This window comes from Nicrophorus vespilloides, unplaced genomic scaffold (assembly GCF_001412225.1).
Source record: "Nicrophorus vespilloides isolate i.1.1-1 unplaced genomic scaffold, Nicve_v1.0, whole genome shotgun sequence".
In the NCBI taxonomy this organism is placed as follows: Eukaryota; Metazoa; Arthropoda; class Insecta; order Coleoptera; family Silphidae; genus Nicrophorus; species Nicrophorus vespilloides.
The window spans coordinates 26364-42666 of record NW_017096837.1 but is presented as its reverse complement, the minus strand read 5'-3'; the positions used below and the strand labels follow the sequence as shown (position 1 = coordinate 42666).

General features: G+C 38.6%; 1 protein-coding gene across 5 annotated transcripts in view; it reads left to right on the top strand.

The window, feature by feature from the left end:
* The first annotated feature begins 2289 nt into the window (after nt 1-2289).
* LOC108558292 (telomerase-binding protein EST1A) overlaps nt 2290-16303 on the top strand; it is a 31702-nt gene continuing 17688 nt past the window's right edge. For 2 of the 5 annotated variants that reach the window (XM_017915162.1, XM_017915164.1), the window contains exons 1-11: nt 2290-2484; nt 2663-3162; nt 3221-3927; nt 3986-4146; nt 4206-5258; nt 5314-5392; nt 5452-5562; nt 5757-5774; nt 7325-7552; nt 7624-7685; nt 9991-10136. In XM_017915162.1, coding sequence (XP_017770651.1) covers nt 2691-3162; nt 3221-3927; nt 3986-4146; nt 4206-5258; nt 5314-5392; nt 5452-5562; nt 5757-5774; nt 7325-7552; nt 7624-7685; nt 9991-10136 — 3037 coding nt within the window. In that variant the 5' untranslated portion in view covers nt 2290-2484; nt 2663-2690. Of the gene's footprint in view, nt 2494-2657; nt 3163-3220; nt 3928-3985; nt 4147-4205; nt 5259-5313; nt 5393-5451; nt 5563-5756; nt 5775-7324; nt 7553-7623; nt 7686-9990; nt 10137-16303 lie in introns of all 5 variants that reach the window. The other 3 variants (XM_017915163.1, XM_017915166.1, XM_017915167.1) reach the window with 3 other exon arrangements.

Genomic DNA, 16303 nt, shown 5'->3' with positions numbered 1-16303 from the left:
AGATTGAATGGATCCGAAAGATGCATATGAAAACTGAATGTTTGGGGAATGTAGCAAGTATTCATACATGCTACTAATTTTTATGAAACTACAGGAAAACGTTGTTTTCCGCACTGTTAAATACCAAAGTTTGATAATTAATTGTGATGAAGCTATGTTAGCTACAAACATGTATTTATGATCATTTTAATCTCTATATATTCTAGATCAACATTCATATACAAGATTCTTCTGGTAACAATGTTTTTATGAAACTGCTGTGCATTTTCTAAGACGTTATTTTGCAGGCTGTCATTTGAGAAATACTAAAGTTTGTTAATTAATTATGAAGACGCTATAACAGCTATACTCGAATATTTATGTTCATTTGAATCTACGTATATTCAAGATCAACATCCATGTCTAACATTCTTCTGGGAGCTCAAGTTTACTAAAATACAGGCCATTATCTAAGTCGTTGTTTTCCTATTTGATCTTCAAATATCATATGTATGTTCGGTTGTCTGAACTTTAGGCGCAAAATATATTTTCCATTTCTTGTAACAGATTGCGCCATCTGTTAGCAATATTTCAAAGGTTGTAGTTCAGGCATTTTGGCGCTGCACAAAATCCACTTCCTTAAAAACGTTCCATTTTAAATAAACAAGCATGCAAAAATAGTGTATAAATGAGTCTAATATTATTACTTCCATCTAATAATCTAATTGCTAATTACTTTCCGAGTTATAAGCATTTTAATTTCGATGTGCAGAGACATCTGCTGGAATATTCTGGAAACATTCTGCAACCATACATACACAAAAACGAGAAAATTTTAAAAGTTAAACAACTTAAAGTATATCACTTTTTTCTCATTGTATTACAAAATCCTATGAGGTTATAAGTTACGCAACTTGTGTAGGAAATCTTGCTTTATGTGGTTTTTAAACTTTTCTCGTTTTCGAATTCACATATAGGAGTGCGTATCTATGAACAAATATGAAAACAACGTCTTCGAAAATAGCCTGTAGTTTCGTAAAAAATAGCTTCCACAAGAATGTTAGATATGGATGTTGATCCTGAATATTCACAAATTAAAATGAGCGTACATATACGTTTGTAGCTGCAATGGTGTCTTCATAATTAATTCATAAATATTGGTATTTTACAAATGACAGCTGGCAAAATAACGTCTACGAAAATGGCCTGTATTTTCGTAAAAAATAGCTCCCACAAGAATGTTAAAAGTGAATGTTGATCTTGAATAAACAAAGATTCAAATGAGCGTAAATACTGGATTATAGCTGCTATAGCCACTTCATAATTAATTAACAAACTTTTGAATTTCACAAATGACAGATGGCAAAATAACGTCTTCGAAAATGGCCTATTTTTTGGTAAAAATTAGCTCCCACAAGAATGTTAGAAGTGAATGTTGATCTTGAATAAACGAAGATTCAAATGAACGTAAATATTGGATTATAGCTGCTATAGCCACTTCATAATTAATTAACAAACTTTGGTATTTCACAAATGATAGATGGCAAAATAACGTCTTCGAAAATGTATTGTAGTTTCATAAAAAAAACTTGTTCCCAGAAGAATTTTGTATATGAATGTTGATCTAGAATATACAGAGATTAAAATGAGCATAAATACATTCTTGGTCTTCGAAATTTTCGGTCATTTTAGAGAATCTAGGGGGGAGACTTGCGACTCGCGAAAAACGCAGTGGCATCATTAAAGTTTAATAACTTTCTTATTAATTGTCCAAAATTAATGAATTTAGCAGCAATGGAAAGAGGAAGAATCATTCTTTACGATTATGTAATTATATTCTTAAATAAATATTCAAAAAATCGAGTAACAGAGTTTAAGGTTTGTGTCTTCAAATATTGCAATGATTCGCGTTAAAAATGGAATAATAGATAATTAATTTAAATAGCATTATTAATTATCGTGTAATTAAACTATAATAACATTATAAAATCTAAAAAGTGCTGCATCTTTTATAACTTTCAAAATATTTGATTGTTTCTATGGTTTTCATTTTGTAACATTCTAGAGTTAATAGATATCAATAAAATAAACGTTTGCCATGTTCATATCATTTCTCTTGGACCTTTGGTTGTTTTCCAATGTCACTGCAATTAAAAAGTACTTTTACAAATGGTTTACAGTGAAACTGGTGTATTAAAACTGTGAAAATCTGAAAATTACAATTGTTTCAACGATATACGGTTTAACGTGGCGGGAATTTTGAACGAGAACCGCGAAATTTGTTTGGATATTGACAGCATTGGTAATAATATGTCATGGCGATGTCTAAATAACGCAAGGAAATAAGAGAAATACGAAACAGATAAACGCAGATTAAACCGTCTCGTGATTATTGTCACACCTGTTTTGTGCACGTATTGCAGACGATTTTATGGGAGATATTGGAGTGACCGTTTGAAATTCGCATCCGTACAGTCGAAGAGCACCAATTGAACGCAATTTTACGTAAGAAAAGTAAACATAACCTAAAAACCACAATAGATTTAACTTATGTTTATAAACAATAACGCTTGAGTAGAGTGCAGGGCTATTCAGACTGTGATAGGATGAAAATGAAACGATATGATTCGATATACTTGCGTTTGATATGTGAATAACCTTTGTATCTTTTGTTTAAGATTAGTATTTTTTTGGTTTGGTGCGAGGGAAAGATGCCCCGAGGAAGTTCTAAACCACAATTGGAATTGTATACACCTGGAAGTGGACCGCTGAGAAAGTCCTATCAAAGGTCTAATAATGAGTTGGAGAATGAGCCTGTAAAGAAGAACTTAGCTGAGAGTCGTTTGGAGAAGTTCAGGAATCAGGATGATTGCATGAATAGGATAGATCTGGACAACACTACATCAAAAATGTCCGATCTTAGTATGAGAGATGGTAGAAGGACAAGGAAACCTGAGCAGTCGTACTACGAAGCGTCTGCTGTTGCTCGGTCCAGGGGAATGTCTGAGCAGAAATCTCAAAGACAAGTTGATAGCAAAAATGAGAGGAACATGAATGGTAGTGGAGGAGGTAACGAACACATAGGAGGGAATCGTAATAGGAAGATGCCGAATCGAAGACGCAACAATAATAATAATCAAGCTGAATGGCGAGGGAATTCCCCGAATAGAGGATTACGGCAAGGTACTATAGGCAGCCAAATAAGCGTAAACGTTATGTATAATGCTATTTCATTGTTCAGGATCGGAACCGAGAGGTTCTCATCAATCCAATACAGGAGGATGGGACAGGACTAGGGACACCAGAAGCGTCGAGCCGCAAACAATAAATTCGAACCGTAATTTTGGCAACGAAAAGTCACATATGAAACCTCCTAGTGGGCGGCGGCACAGCACCGTGGGCGTGGAACCGGACAAGAGGAATTTACCTCCGCGCTTCCAGAAGAAACTAATGGACGAGAACATGTCTCATTATAAAACGGTGGTGGATGATTCTTGGGATGGATCCAGTATCACGTTTCAGGGTAGCGCGCCCAGAAGTTTTCAGAAGTGCTACAACCACAACTCCAATCAGCACGTCACCATGAACAACATGACGTACAATACGCTGCCGAATAGCCGGCACAAAGGTCGCGGCAGACTCCAGCAGGAATATGACCACTCGCACGGGATATACAGATCGCAAACGCCTGATCGAATATACATAAACAGTCCGAGCAATTCGCGTCCATCGACGCCCACCTTTTCCAACCGCACCAGAAGCAACGAAAGCTTGAACTCGCGATCTCAGACTCCCGTCAATATGCATAGAATCAGCGAGAGGTTCGAGAGGACACCTCAACTGCAGCGGGTCTTCAACGAAAGTCTAGAAGCTCAACTATCGCCGATTTCTCCACCCAGTCCCGTGTCGATTAGGATTAACGTAGACATTAACACGAACACTATTCTCGTACGTTTACATCTTATTGTCTCGCCTGTTTATATTACATATGTTATCTGTACTCTAGGATTGGAGTGAAGAAGTCGAGATGCATGCCAGTATGGAAGCAGAAGCCCTCAGTGATGCTTTGACCAGAAGTTCTTCGGTCACTAGTTTAATGGATAACGGGAATAAATCGCCGAACAGTAAATCCAGAAATAAAAAGAAAAGGAATAGAAGACATCATAGGTATTTTTATTTATTATATGAAAGGATGATTTGATTTATTACTTTACGTTTTCTTGCAGAAGCGGCAGTCGAAACAGAGATAAAAGTGCGGAGGGTTACTGTCGAAAGCAAAATCAAAGCACGGATGCAAATTTCAAGGTACCGGAAGTGAGAAGACCTCGTCAAAATTCCAAGGAGTTACGTTCTCGAAACGGAAGCAGAGAACCTAGTTTTGAGAGAATCAAGAAACCCGGTTCCGTTGAGCATCAGGATGGAGGTCCAAATTGGCGCGAAGAGATGCCTAGGTCGAGAGTCGTCGGCGAAGAAGTACGTAAGGGTGGAATCATACATTTACCACCATCTAGCAGCTTCATCGAAAGCCCCAAGCTCCCGGAGCGGCCTCAACTTCCAGACATGGGACAGAAGCGATCCACGCCTACCAGCGTGCAGCAGCGAAGCCTCTTCGATCCCAACAACCCTAACAGACCAATAATCGTCAATAAACCCAGTTCACGTGTCAGCTGTGTACCCGAGATTGCAGATGTCTCTCCGCAGCAGCAACAGCAGCAGCACACCGACCAGCATGGAAAACCGAACTGGCACAACGAACGGTCGGACGGTTGGAAGATGTGCAAATATCCGATGCTGCTCAAGGACATCAAATTTGCCGACTACGATATGCAGGTGGTCATTAATTCCGGTTCGATAATGCTGATGTGGGAAAACATAAAACCGCTTCGCGACTTCCTCAAAGAAAGCCTGGAATATTTGCTATGCTACGACCTGAAATTTTGCCAAAGCGAGAACGTCGAGAACTATTTCTGGCGTGTGCTCTACCACAACATAATCGAGATCACAAGAAAAAACATGCAGGAGAATCGGGAACAATACAAATCTTTCCTGCTCAATCTCATAGACGAAGGCTGTTCTTATTATGAGAGTTTGTTGGAGAAACTGGAGAAGACAAATAACTTTAAATTATCGAACCACGTCGGTCCGAACAGCCATCAGAAGGCCGCGAAGAACGTGCAGCTCGCTTTAATCGGCGCACAGAAGATACTGATTTTCTTAGGGGATTTGGGTAGGTATAGGGAACAGGTCAACGAAACCTCGAATTACGGAAAGTGCAGACAGTAAGTGTAATCTCATCTCACCATCCGAACATACTTAACATTAATTTAAACTCAGGTTGTACATCAAAGCCAACGATATCAATCCGAAGAATGGAAGGCCTTATAATCAATTAGCCGTCTTGGCGGTATATTCGGTAACTTGTGCAAATCCTTAGACAATATTGGTCACGAATTTTCACGTTTCGCTTTGCAGAGGAAAAAATTGGACGCTGTGTACTTTTACATGAGGAGTCTGATGTCCACGAATCCAGTCCAATCTGCAAGGGAGAGTCTAATCTCGCTGTTCGATGAGAACCGGAAGAAGGTGAGGCCTTCGCATGCGATCAAATACTATATTTTATTCCATATTTATTCATGAAAAAAAAAATGAGAATCGCGATTTAGTTACGCATACTACATTGTGTTTTGAAAAGTTCATTTTATTTTACGGTGGACTATTATGTGTATACTATTGTTTTTTTTTGTTTCTCTCTCTCTCCCCGCCATTAAACGCTGCAGTATCTTCATCAAATATACGTACGTATATATGATTTATCATCTACATCGCACAGGTCACTATACAGTAAGAGTTCATATGTAATATTATTGTGCGCGGAAAAGAGGATTTTCTCTCTTTCAAAGTTCCATATTGCCATAGGATCTCGTATTATTTGATTATGCACTTGTATAGCTAACTGTTCCAACTACTTTAGTAATCTTTTGTTTTCACCATATATATATATATTTGTTTTATTATCTTTCATCTTAACACAATTGGTTTGTTAATTTTACTCGTTGTTGCATTCTCGTCTTACGTGCGCGGATTCAAGAAACGCTGATCACCATCAAAAGTCATCAGATTTGTTGGATCCGTGTTCATTAGATTAACTTATTATTATTATGCTTGTGTGATTTGTATCTCTCTGGTAGTTCAATTTTCTAAAAAAAAAAAATAATCAGCTACTTAAACGTCCCCGCTCTATTTGTAATAATGATGATAATAATAATAATTCACGTAGTTTCATATTTCTTCTAACCGAAACCACATCGAATCTAATCACTCTATGAAAGCTGTCCATCCAATTTGCAATTCGATACGTCCCATAATGATCTCTCGATGCTGGAGACGAATTCATCCGGTCTCTGATATTCTCTTAGGCTCGTTTTTCTTCAATCCTCCAATCATCATCTCTAGCAACATTTCACACTGAACAGAAAGAACACCGTCCGATGTTACGCAACGCACCCGATGATGAGCCGTACGTTGCGTAACTCAAAGCGGATCTCTATCTCGGTTTGCTTTCTTTCATTATCATTAATTTGATCGTGGTCTAATTAAGCTTCTATAATTAGGTGAAATTAGCGGAAATTAACGTTATTGTCAAAGAAGAGCCCGAACCGAAAACTGTTCTTTAATAACAGAACGCTTGCACTTTCACGAATTTAAATGGGCAATAAAAGATGAAACTGAATTTGGAGCAGTTCCATTACGATCGAGATACCGAGAAACTACACATATTATAATTTAGATGGAATTTTCTTTCGAAATCCCGGAAACTGTGAACTCAAATGTGATTCCTTTTTCTAATAGGCACTCATAATGACAAGATATACTAGCTTGATATTGAGAGATTACCAGATCATAATCGTTCGCAAAGAAATGAAGAATGCAAGTGAAACAATATATTTTCAGTTGCTTCATTCAATATCACTATTAAAATTACTTATTAATAATTCCTTAGCAAATGGTCATAAAGAGTAGTCGAAAACGATTTCATACTACTTATTATGTTCATTTATTCTTGCATATGTTGCTTACATACAATGCACGCAGGTATTTTATAAATTTAAAATATTTCTCTCTCTCTCTCTATATATATTTAGTGCAAAATTCTAAATAGTGATTGCTTAATTAATATTTAGAATAATGTTGATAGCGTCCGCTTGTTGTTCTGCTCCATTCTTTAAGAGTTTCCCAATTGTTGATACCTCGTACTTAGCCGAGTAGTCTCAAACAGATTAGATACGTTGGTTCTGGTTTGGTTTCGTGAATGCACATTGTTTTCTTTTTGTTTTTGAACACTTAGTACGAGCACGGTGAGCGCAAGAGGCGCGAGGAACGTCAGGAAAGGGCGAGACAACACATGAAGGAGAAGGAATCGCAGGAGCCGGCGGGTCGAGCCGGATCCTTGCGTAAGGAAACCTGGATTCGACCGGACGGTGGTCGCAGGGTTTACAGGACAACTTCCACTTTGCACGACAGCAAATCCATCGACTCGGAAGAGGAAGATCTAGCCTCGCTCTCAAGCGTCGAGGTAATTATATAAATACACAGAACATTGTCAATTTACCAGTGTACTAATTGCTATACTTTTAACAATTTAAGGTGAACAAACGTTTCGTCACGAGTTACCTTCACGTCCAAGGAAAATTAATTACAAAAGTTGGGTGAGTTACATTTAATTATGCCCAGAAAGTACATTTCTTATTCTCATCCCGAAATTCGCGCAGTTAAAATGTATATAATTTGTAGAATATTGAAACTACAGTAAAACTCTTAATAGATTAATTTTTTTTTTGTTTAAATAATACACTGAGCAATCCTTAGGCATCTCGTGATTGTTTCAGTCTTTATAATTGACACGACAACAACAACAACAAAAAAAAAAGCGTACATCGTTCGAAAGAAATAGCTGTATATTTGGAATTGGAAGTAAGAACTGGTTTCCCACTGCAGTAGTTAGCGATTACGATTTCCGAGTGATTACTTAACCTTTAAATGGTCCAAAAGTATAGTAATAAAACTGAATATGATCTTGTTTTTGGAATTTAAAAGCCTCGTCGCTTCCAGAACACATGTTTTTAAGGTACCACTTTGCGGCTGGAATGCATTAACTTTGGAAACGTGAATTGCGGCGAGACGGTTCCCAATGAATGAAAATTCAAATTTATTTCATTTGTAATATTACGAATCCGAATAATATGAAGGATCGCTTCATGGATTGGCATCGCAATAAATTGCGGTGACATTTAAAGCTATCTGAACTAAATCGAAAGCAAAAGACATCGATGGTTCTCTCCATATATATATATATTCATGTGTAGCATTGGTCTGTCTCTTTTAGACGACGCTTAAAAGGAACTTAACATCATCTTACCATTGAAATTTGTTTTTAAAAACAATGTAATTGTAATTCCAATTCATTTTATTTGAAAGCATCATGTATAATGTATAGTTTACGTTTGTTTTGTCAGGCGGAAGAAATATTGATTGATGTTGTTGATCCTCTTTTTTTTTAATTTCATAATATTGATTGCATTCGTTTGATCTATTTCACACTTTCTAAACTATAAAACGTAATAGGGGGAATCTGAACAAAAAAAAACAACTAACTGGAGTGTTAACGGCAATTTGAAAAGATTTATCGCTTTCGTATATTTCAAGTACATGGACATTTATTGGATTTCGTTAATTCTACTCGATTAACTACATAATGTGTATCTCCAGCATTGAAATATTAACAAAATATAATTATAAAATAACGTGTTTATGATAATGTAATGATGGAGAGATAGTTACGATCTGTAAGTGTAGTTTGCGGATTGTAAATATCGAAGTTTGCCGTGGTTGTTGTCTATGTATAGACTATAAAGCAAAGTGGAATAGAATGGACACGATCATCGCAAAATTATTCAGTTTTGTTAAAGACACATTGACCTATCGTGATTTCTGTTGTAAGTAGGTGGATGGATGGATAAAAATGCGATTCCAGGCCTTTATCTCTCTTTCGTTCGTTCGTACGTATATACAAAAGAGAACAATAACGTATGAAAACTTGGAAATGGTCTGTGACTCTTTGAACCTCTCGCTGTTCGTGGACGGCCGCGACCAGTTGTCCGTATAAAATATAAGTGGCATTTATTTTCCATTCCGGTTCCGTATACATACGACCATTATTTCATTTTAAAATTATATCATCCGCCGCGCGGCGAAACTGTACATGAATTTTGAATTGCGCCGACGACGAGAGGACGCCGCCAAAGCGCTAAATCCATCTTGCCGTACAATCTCCTGACAGTTTACATAGAAAATATATTTAAACTGAGTCGCCTTTTTCTCTTCTGCTGGCCCTCTTCTTCTCCTCCTCTTCCTCCTTCACCATCCAACCGACTCCTCCATCTCGCATTATACGCGCCGCACATAAAAGAACCATTTTCATTGTTTTCTTATAACCATTAATTTATTTCACCCAACTGACAATATACTCAGAGAGATAGAGAATTTGGATGCTTCAAAAGGCAAAGGTTTTGTTTTTATTCTTTCGGATGCTTCTTTTGATGATACTGCTGCTCTTTGCCTCGGTTCTTTTATGCTCAGGGGCCCGCGTGCGCACATGTGAAGAGCGGTGCATGCACCTTGCAACCACAAAAGATGATTATTACTTGGACGAAGGCCGGATTGTTTAGATCCAACTCTTAAGTGCTTCATTATTGATGCTAGATTATCAATTATATCTTGCAGAACAATCACTTCAGTTGTTAATGCATCTTAATACATGACTTAATTGGATAGGGATACAATTTAGGTTTTGATATACATAGATCTTTAGTTTGCGTATGCACAAACCATTGATATTTACAAACGCATTTAAATTCGTTTGCGTTACGCGCAAAATTCCACGAACGTACATCCTGTCTCCGGTCGGAGGAATTTTTCGCCGATTGTGATTGCGTCCGATTGTTGTTGTTGCAGGATGGAAACGTTCCACGAGACCGCCATGCAGATGCTGAAGGAGTTCAGGGCTCTTCTGCAGCACTCGCCGTTACCTCTACCATCAACCCGATTCCTCCAGCTGATGGCCCTAAACATGTTCGCCATCGAAAGCACCCAGCTCAAAGGTAAGTGCATCATTCTTTATTTCCTCTCCATCTCCTTTCTTCCTCCTTTTATTTTTCTTATTCTTTTTACGAGCATTTGCTGCGGATGGATTGGCATTGGCGGCTGTGCAGATTACTATTTTCAGGTGAAATTCACACGGCTCGGATGCCGATTTAGCATAATTGCTGCACACGAGTGCAATGCAGTTGGTAATTTTTCTTCGGTTGCCACGGTGCGTGGATAGGCCGGTAGAGCCAAGGCAAGTACAAGAGTACTCGAGAGTCTCGTCGAGCGCACGAGGAAGAAGGAGATGCCCTCTCCTCTGTAGGGACAAATACAAATTGCCGGGAATAAATTAGGTGCAATTATTGTGTGCGCGTCCGAGGAAATGCCGCGCCGTACATTAATGATGCCACAAAATTCACTTCGATTCTCGGGTCTGCTGTTGTTCGCCATTTGCCATTATTTGGATTTTAGCGATAGATGCGCTCGATGGTGCGCTGGAGAGGAAGAGGAGTGCCGTTAGGTCGAGAGCAGAACAGGCAGGCAGGCAGGCACACGGAATTTTAGCCACGAGCGCCAGTCTTTTGCATCAATTTTGCGCCGCGCAAAGGGGCTTCGCATTGGAATTCCTCATCGGCTCGTTACCTTTTTTTCTTTGCTGATATTGCTTTTGTTCTTGTTCTAGTGCTCCATTCGATACCGAAACTGGCCCTGCGGCCACCATCTCTCTCTCTTTCTCTCTCTCTTTATCCATCCATACCATAAGTAAACTAGGCAATATTCTAATAAGCCACGACTCGTTGGCGTTTTGTCTTTGGCTAAAAGTCTATCTAGATACATGGCAGAAACGCGAGAAGTTAGTGCACCTACCGAGGTTCGTTTACCATTGATACGAGATCGTTAAAATAGATCTGTGGTAGGAAGTTCAACCATCCTTGCACTTCCTGGACACTTATGCAATGCACAGGGTGTTTATAATATACATGTTATATGTGTCTAGGAATAATCTTTCGAAGTCTCGATCGCTTCTATATTTATACGCAAAGCGCCCTTTAATTATGGATTTGTGCGTGTACGCATAATGGGCATGGACATAAAACTACTTTGAAAGACGGAGTAGATTCCTGCAGCTCTTTTCTGGTACTTCTTCCACTCGCACTTTAGAATCTCTTTGAGTTTCGTAGTTGCACATAGTCAGCACGCGTGAAATATTCGAGGTCATCGTACCAAAATTCAATTACTCGCTCGGATATTACGATCGAGCACACTACTTACAGGTTATTATTTTTGATTGCTCGAAGGAGAGAAGGCATCATTCATTGCGCGTGTTATTCGAGAAACGTTTGTGCCTTTGATTTATTGCTCTTTGATTATACGTACCATCCGTGTATGTACCAGTGTTTTCAGGATTCCACCGAACGAAAAGGATGGATTTTTTTGCGAAGGCAGGACGAATCCTTCTCTTTCCGCACTCTGTTGCATAATGCTGCATTGCTCTGGCCTCTCCTTGTGCATTGCGCCTCTTTTACGCGAAAACGAAAACCAGGACGACCGTTGTTGCTAGGTCGCACGGACCGAGATCTTTTGTTTGCGGCTCTTTACCTATTTACATATACATACATACCTACATCCCATCAAATTGTAATCATTAACTCTAATTCCCTCTCTAATTGTTTATCGAAGATTCAGAAGCAATTAGCGCAACAGAAGCAAACTGTAATTAATCTTGACCACTCGGTAATTAATCGCTGCTATTTTTGGGATGCTTCCATCTATGATTTCGACCTGCTGCTGTAAAGAAAAAAAAAACTATATTAATTACGTTTTTAATTAACGCAGTCGCTTATACTTAACAGTGTTTTTAATTAACCACGTATGTTTTATGGTGTTATGTGTGCACTTCCCATCCCGCGCCTCCACACACACAATCTTGATTCCTTTGATAAATTGGCGTTATATTGTTTTGTATTCTCGCTGTCAGATGCGCGCACTCGTTCCTAGAAAGACTCATCTGAAAGCATACAGAACTACAAATTAAGTTGCCTTAAATATACTTGCAATATCTTCAACTGCGGTGAAATTAAGTACGAGGTACAGATGTAAGTATAAATTATGTAGCATGCATGGCGGTGTGAAGGGTTTAGTACTAATGAAGTGTGGAATATGGTCTTCGGTTTTACTGGCATCGAGGATATATACCTGCACAGCAGACCTTCGACCGAAGTGAGTCAAGGTGGTCGTAAACATTTGAAGAACAATTGCACGGTAACGATTTTTTTTTGTTGTTTTTGTTTTCGAAGAATATAAAGACAACAAGCCCGAAAGAGACAAAAATACCATTGAGTCTTTGATTCTCATTATCCGCGGTAATTGATTCGCGGCGTGAAATACTACGAGCGTTTTGCCCGACTTCTGATGCTGCTGCTGCTGCTCCTCCAAGAGGCTCGAATCACCGAGGATCTCTTCTCCTCTCTCATGGGGGCACAGACTGATTTTACGATGTCCGAGCGAAACGTTAATTATCAGTCGACCTCTTTGCATGCTTTTTATTTCGTTTTCTTTTCCGTTTTTTGTGGAAATATGGAAAGGGCTGCGCGAAGGAGATGAGTCGCATAATAAAATAAAATTAAAGCGGAATTATCTCATTATGTGGCCGATCGTAAAATTCGTTATTATCGCGAACGCTCTCTCTCATTCCTGGCCACTACGAATTACGCCTTTACACCGTTCATTACGCAATTATTTTCGTTGTTTCGCCGGCGAATTTGTCTCAATAAATCCGGCTTTATTACCATTATCAATGCGTTGCTCTCGTGCATCTCTTTCATTTTTTTTTTATATTCTTGGGGGTCTTTTCGTTGCCTTCTTTTCTTTTGTGCTGTTTTTTTTTAAAGCGAGTCTAAGGCGAAGGCGAAACGGCCTGAAAAATGTGCTCTTTCTCTCTTTGGTCGGGATGAAATTTATTATGCATTCATTATGCAGCGGCCCCCGAGGATTTAAAGACGAAAATAATAGCAGACCTACTACCCCTTTGCATCGTCTACTCCTACATTTTCTTTTTATTTTTTTGGTTCTTAAGCCTTTCCTTCGACTTCCTCTCACCTATTATTCCATGGAAATGTGGCGGATAATCTCGTTTTAATTATAATTAATTACAACACGGATTTCTGGAGCGTTAAATCCACTATAATGGTTCAGTTTAAAATTGAATTACTGAATATAAATACACGTTCATCAAAAGATATTAGCGCCCTATTTACCACCCTTTTAGTGAGACGAGAACACTACAAATTGAACATAACTTTCGATGCAACAGACATGTAACGTTTCTGCTTTCGTTTTCATATCGAAGGCCATGAAGAGATTTTCACAATCTTTTTATTTGCGTTGCCGAAAGCATACATTTTTCATGAGCCTGCAAGAATCAATTATAATTTATGGTCTGCTTACTTATTTATTTATTTATTTTTCGACTCTGGTCGCATCCACCACATTTTATTTCGTTTGAATTGCATTATATATATTATCGTGAGCCTCGTTTCTTCTCCACCTGATTTCGCAACCTGGGTGGCTCTCGCCATCTAAAAAGCCATCCCGAACAAGAATTATTACATTTCCACTGCGTGCCACATACATAATCCCTGATCCTCTCCTTCACCAACTCAACTCTATTTGCTTCTACGAAAAAAGCAAGCAAATGTAGCAAATTACTTTGTTGATAGGATAAACCGTACTGTAAGCTTCGCTGAAACAAGTTATGTTTGCAAACGAAATTGAAAGACAAATAATCACTGCGTGTACAATTACATAATTTTATTAAGGTTGTTGTTTTTTTTTCTTCTCTCTTAGTCAAAATGGAACGGTACATTCCGTTCGCAATTGAGTTGAACACTTTTAAAACAACGACTCGTGTAAAATAATTTGAAGTATCCTCGCCTGAAATAAATCTGTTCACATATTCCGCATTTTTTTTTATGTGCATAACTGTATTAGCGTTTAGACAGGAAATTGTTATCCGCTCGTTCTTCTCTTTTTGTACGAAGAAGTAATTAATGATGCTGCTTCTTCTTCTGCTTATTTTTCTTTAGCTGATCTTGTAGCTAGCAGCATATACACTACACTCTTTTTCTCTATTCGTTTTTTATTCGTTCGTTTGGTTTGTTGTATGTCCATGACAATGGCCTTAGAACGGATCGAAGAGAGAGAGATTGGAATCCGAATAAATTCCACCTTTGTTAATTCCTAATTACAATATTTCGGTTTGCGCTGGGAGGAGGTTCGCATTTTTTGGGGTACTGCTCCTCCTTCTTTGATTTATCGATCGCAAATAAGCGGGTTTCGGTTCGCACGCGCTTCTCCAGCGCAACACAACTCCAGGCAACAAGGCGAAAATCCAAAGCGATTTTTCGGCGTACGATTATTATTTTTGTTGCTCTTCTCCGTGTCTGTGAGCAGGAGGAGGTGATGGTGTGGTATTCGGTTCTGAACTCTCGAGGTTCACTGAACCTTAGAGCATTGCATAAAATCATTTTTTTTCTTTTGGTGTTTCTTTGGGGGTTGTTCTGCGAAGTTTCGACGATCGAAGAAACACTCCTTCTTCTTCGTCGTCGTCGACGATTTGGTCGGATGGTGTGTGAGTGTGTGAACTTCGGCACAAGAGCAGAGGAAGGATGAGGAGAAGGTTCGCTGAACCTTCTCCTCATCCTTTCCTCGAGAAACGCGCTCGGAAAATGCGCGTTCCTCTTTTCCTCCGTGACCGTCGACTTCTTCTCCTCCTTCTTCGACGTCTCGCGTTCAGCTTATGCTAATTTAATTGATCCGGGCTCGGACCTAATTAACACCTGCTAATAATATTCACGCAGGATATTGAAAGCTGCATGCGAAGCTGCGGACGGACGAAAAGGATCACCTCAGAAGAAACGAATATACAATGTTGAGTCTCATGTAATAACGCATCTACTGCGATATTTGGTGCAGTAAATGCTGCAATGATCTCTGCTATTATTAAGCGAAGAAAGAAAGTCTTCAAATGGTATCTGTACAAAATGAGAGGAGTAATAGAAGCGAAATGGAAATTAACACTTGCACATGCATGGAGGATGTTATTAAAAACGTGTTAGAAGAAGAAAAAAAAGGAAAAGTAAGACCGTATGTGTATATATATATTTATAAAGGAGTAGATGGAAGAAGTGTTGGGTTTTGTGGTGTGGCTAATGGCCATATATGTTAGATGTAATAAACTGTGAATCTAACTGGACAATTTGCTCTCTTCTTCAGAAGAGTCCGAGCGCGTGTTTGCCCAACGAATTCCTCCGACAGTTTTTTTCCCTCCTGCGTTTCGTTCTCTCCTTCACGTGCTCATACATACACACACACACACTCAGCTCATTTCCTTTTACTTTTTTTTTTCTGTATCCTCTTCTTCTCTTTAACAAGTACCTAACAAAAGTCCTAAACGGATGCCGAAAAAACGAGCAAAACGAGAGGGAAGAAAGTCTAATATTTATTAGTTATTTTTCTCGCTTCTCTCACTATGTATACGCACACACTGACATACCATAATGATGCTCCTCTCGGTGTGTGTGCATGTGCATGTGTGTAGATTTTGCTTCTTCTGCAAGCCATGTTATTATTCTGCCTCCTTCCCATGTTTAAACACGGTGTGCACAGTACATTGACTTCTATTTACAGACTGTATTAAAGGAATGCATAAATGTTAATTTATCTGTATTTTAACCTGTCGTTAAAGTTATATGGGTTCATAGATCATTAAAATTACTAGGAATACACTTAATTCCATTTCGTTTTTAGCCATCATCTCTCGCTCGCTCTATCTCCGTCTCTCTCTCTTCACCACGCGTCTTCCATCGTCTTTCTTTTACTTACTTACCATCGCAGAATTTGCGCGCTGCAAACGAAACCGAGAAGCGCAAGACTACCGAGGAAGGAAGACATACACACGCACACGCATACGCTCATAACAAACCGCAACAAATATGTATCTTTGCTTCTGACCGAATTCTGTTAATTATGCATATTCCAATTATTGAAAGCAAATAAATGATTTTCTTGTTCGACTAATTACGGTTTTGTGTAGTTCAAGGTTGGCGATCACTGGTTTCGTACTATATATATATAGACAGACTAGACTGGAAAGAAGTTGTACTTCAAATAAATAATATTG